Consider the following 1,956-nt stretch of genomic DNA (forward strand, 5'->3'; position numbering starts at 1 on the left):
TAGTTACGTATCTGATGTGCATTTCAATGTAGCCCAAGCAAGGTACCTACCTGGCTGGCTCCAGCGCACTTCTCCGTACGGAGCTCGTTACTTTAGGCCTGTACATCGCTGCAAAGTACACCTGTTTGCTGCGCTCGTGCTCAGTCAGGGATTCCCTGCCCCCCTTGACGTGCCCCGTCGTCCTCCAGCTTGCCTGCTTTCGCGCTTCCTGTTCGCTCGATCAAAGATAGGACGGGAGTACACAGACAGCAGTCGAACCGCTGCTGCTCGGTTGGACATCTCCGCCGGCCCAGTCTTGGGAATCAGCAGTTTCCCTCTCGCGCAACACGACAGAACATAGGCAGCCCGGGACGGCACGAGCAGGTACCTGGCCCTCAAGTCACTCACTTTAAGAGTGGAAAGACAATCTTGTACTCCCACTCCGCAGCATTTTATTTGTTTACCCTAGTGTTGCTTGATGCGCACAAATCTGTCGAAGATTTCCCACCAGCAGCACCAGCAGCAGCACCAGCAACTGGCCCCTCGCACTTGCTAGTAAAAGAGGGAGGGAGAGAAGAGGCAGTGATGTCTGTAAGCGGGTCTGGAGTGTTTCGTTCCCTTTGGATCTGGTCCAGGATACGACACCATGCAGCTGGCTAAAAGGGTCTGCTTTCTCTCCTCTCTCTGCTTCCCTCGGTCTTCCGCATTTACGGAGTACGTGTTGTCTTGTTTTGTTCTGTTCTGCTGACCTCCAGTCCTGCCAGTTGTTGACGTTTGATAATTATGGCTACCCGTCCAGTGTCATCGACAGCCTCACTTCTTCCGTGGTAAATAACTTCCGACCATGCCGTGCCATTTACGACTCGCTTGCTGATGCACTTCTGTCTCCCTTTGCTTTTCCCGCGGGATTCCCTCTTCGGCTTTGTCCGCGGGTACACATGGGAAGCCCGTTGTTATACCCCCAGCAGAGCGCATCTCGTAAGACATGGTTGCTCTCCGTGTTCCTCAAGGTAGATACCATCCTCTCTATCGGATTAGCCATCCATCCATAGGACGATCTCTCTCCGGTGAATTTTTCTTATATATATCCCGTCAATTATCTATGATTGAAGAAACAAGACAGAAAACGAGAGAGGAAAGCTGCGTATGTGGGATCCAGGTCGCCTCGCCTTGTAATATGATAGAAGAAGCGTCCTCCCTTCCTGACGTCTTCTTGTTTTTGACACTTTGCTTCGTTCGTTCGTGTTGGCGCTGCTTGATTGCTGTAGTCCTGGCCATCAACCGGCTTGCCCGGGCCGCTGCTGCGCTATTGTAACAACGGCCCGTCTTGACCTGACTTGTCTTGTCTTGTCTTGTATCTCATGGCTATCTATCTGACGTCTGCCAGACTGGCACAGAGAGCGTCCTCCCTTGCATCTTCCTGCAGATCATGGCCAGACTTCACCACGCGTTGTAGAGGACGTCACCGTTTTCCTTGGCCTTGTTTCCATCAAGAGCTTCTCCGCGTCTGAAGGAGTCTTCGACCTCACCCGTTGGCCAAGGGGACAACCCCCCGAGGTCGATCAAGCCATAGCAGCGTTTGATCGGATCAGACAGGGTTTGGTTGATCTGCTGTCCCAGGAACTAGGACCTCGGAAAGGCGTGTGTTCAATATACATGGACCTCTTTCCACCCCTCAAAACCGCCTCCTGGGTGGCCTTCCCGCGGCTTTGATACATCTGGTAGAAGGAAACTCATGCGCCGCACCCATGCACGGAACGTTCCCCTAGAGCGTAAGGGCTCCCACGAGGCCGTTCTCGCAAGTAGGGTTGACGGCCTGTCGCTTTGAAACTATGTATACGTCCAAAAACCCGCCAAGCGGTGTAACAAACACACAGCGCTTGTTTGTTCAATTTTTTTCTTTGAATATTTCCTTTCTCGTCGCATCCTCGCTACAAAAGCTGCGGCTCGTTGTGAATAGAAGCAGGGATGCATTTG

At 52.6% G+C, this 1,956-nt stretch overlaps 1 protein-coding gene across 1 annotated transcript; it reads left to right on the forward strand.

Moving 5' to 3' along the window:
- Positions 1-625: 625 nt before the first annotated feature.
- MGYG_06085 (hypothetical protein) lies at positions 626-1,692 on the forward strand (the record flags this gene model as incomplete). The annotated part of the gene is made up of 3 exons (XM_003171496.1): positions 626-693; positions 779-957; positions 1,367-1,692. The coding sequence occupies 3 exons, from the start codon at positions 626-628 to the stop codon at positions 1,690-1,692; spliced, it is 573 nt and encodes a 190-aa protein (XP_003171544.1).
- Positions 1,693-1,956: the final 264 nt, after the last annotated feature.

This window comes from Nannizzia gypsea, genomic scaffold (genome assembly GCF_000150975.2).
Source record: "Nannizzia gypsea CBS 118893 supercont1.5 genomic scaffold, whole genome shotgun sequence".
Lineage (NCBI taxonomy): Eukaryota > Fungi > Ascomycota > Eurotiomycetes > Onygenales > Arthrodermataceae > Nannizzia > Nannizzia gypsea.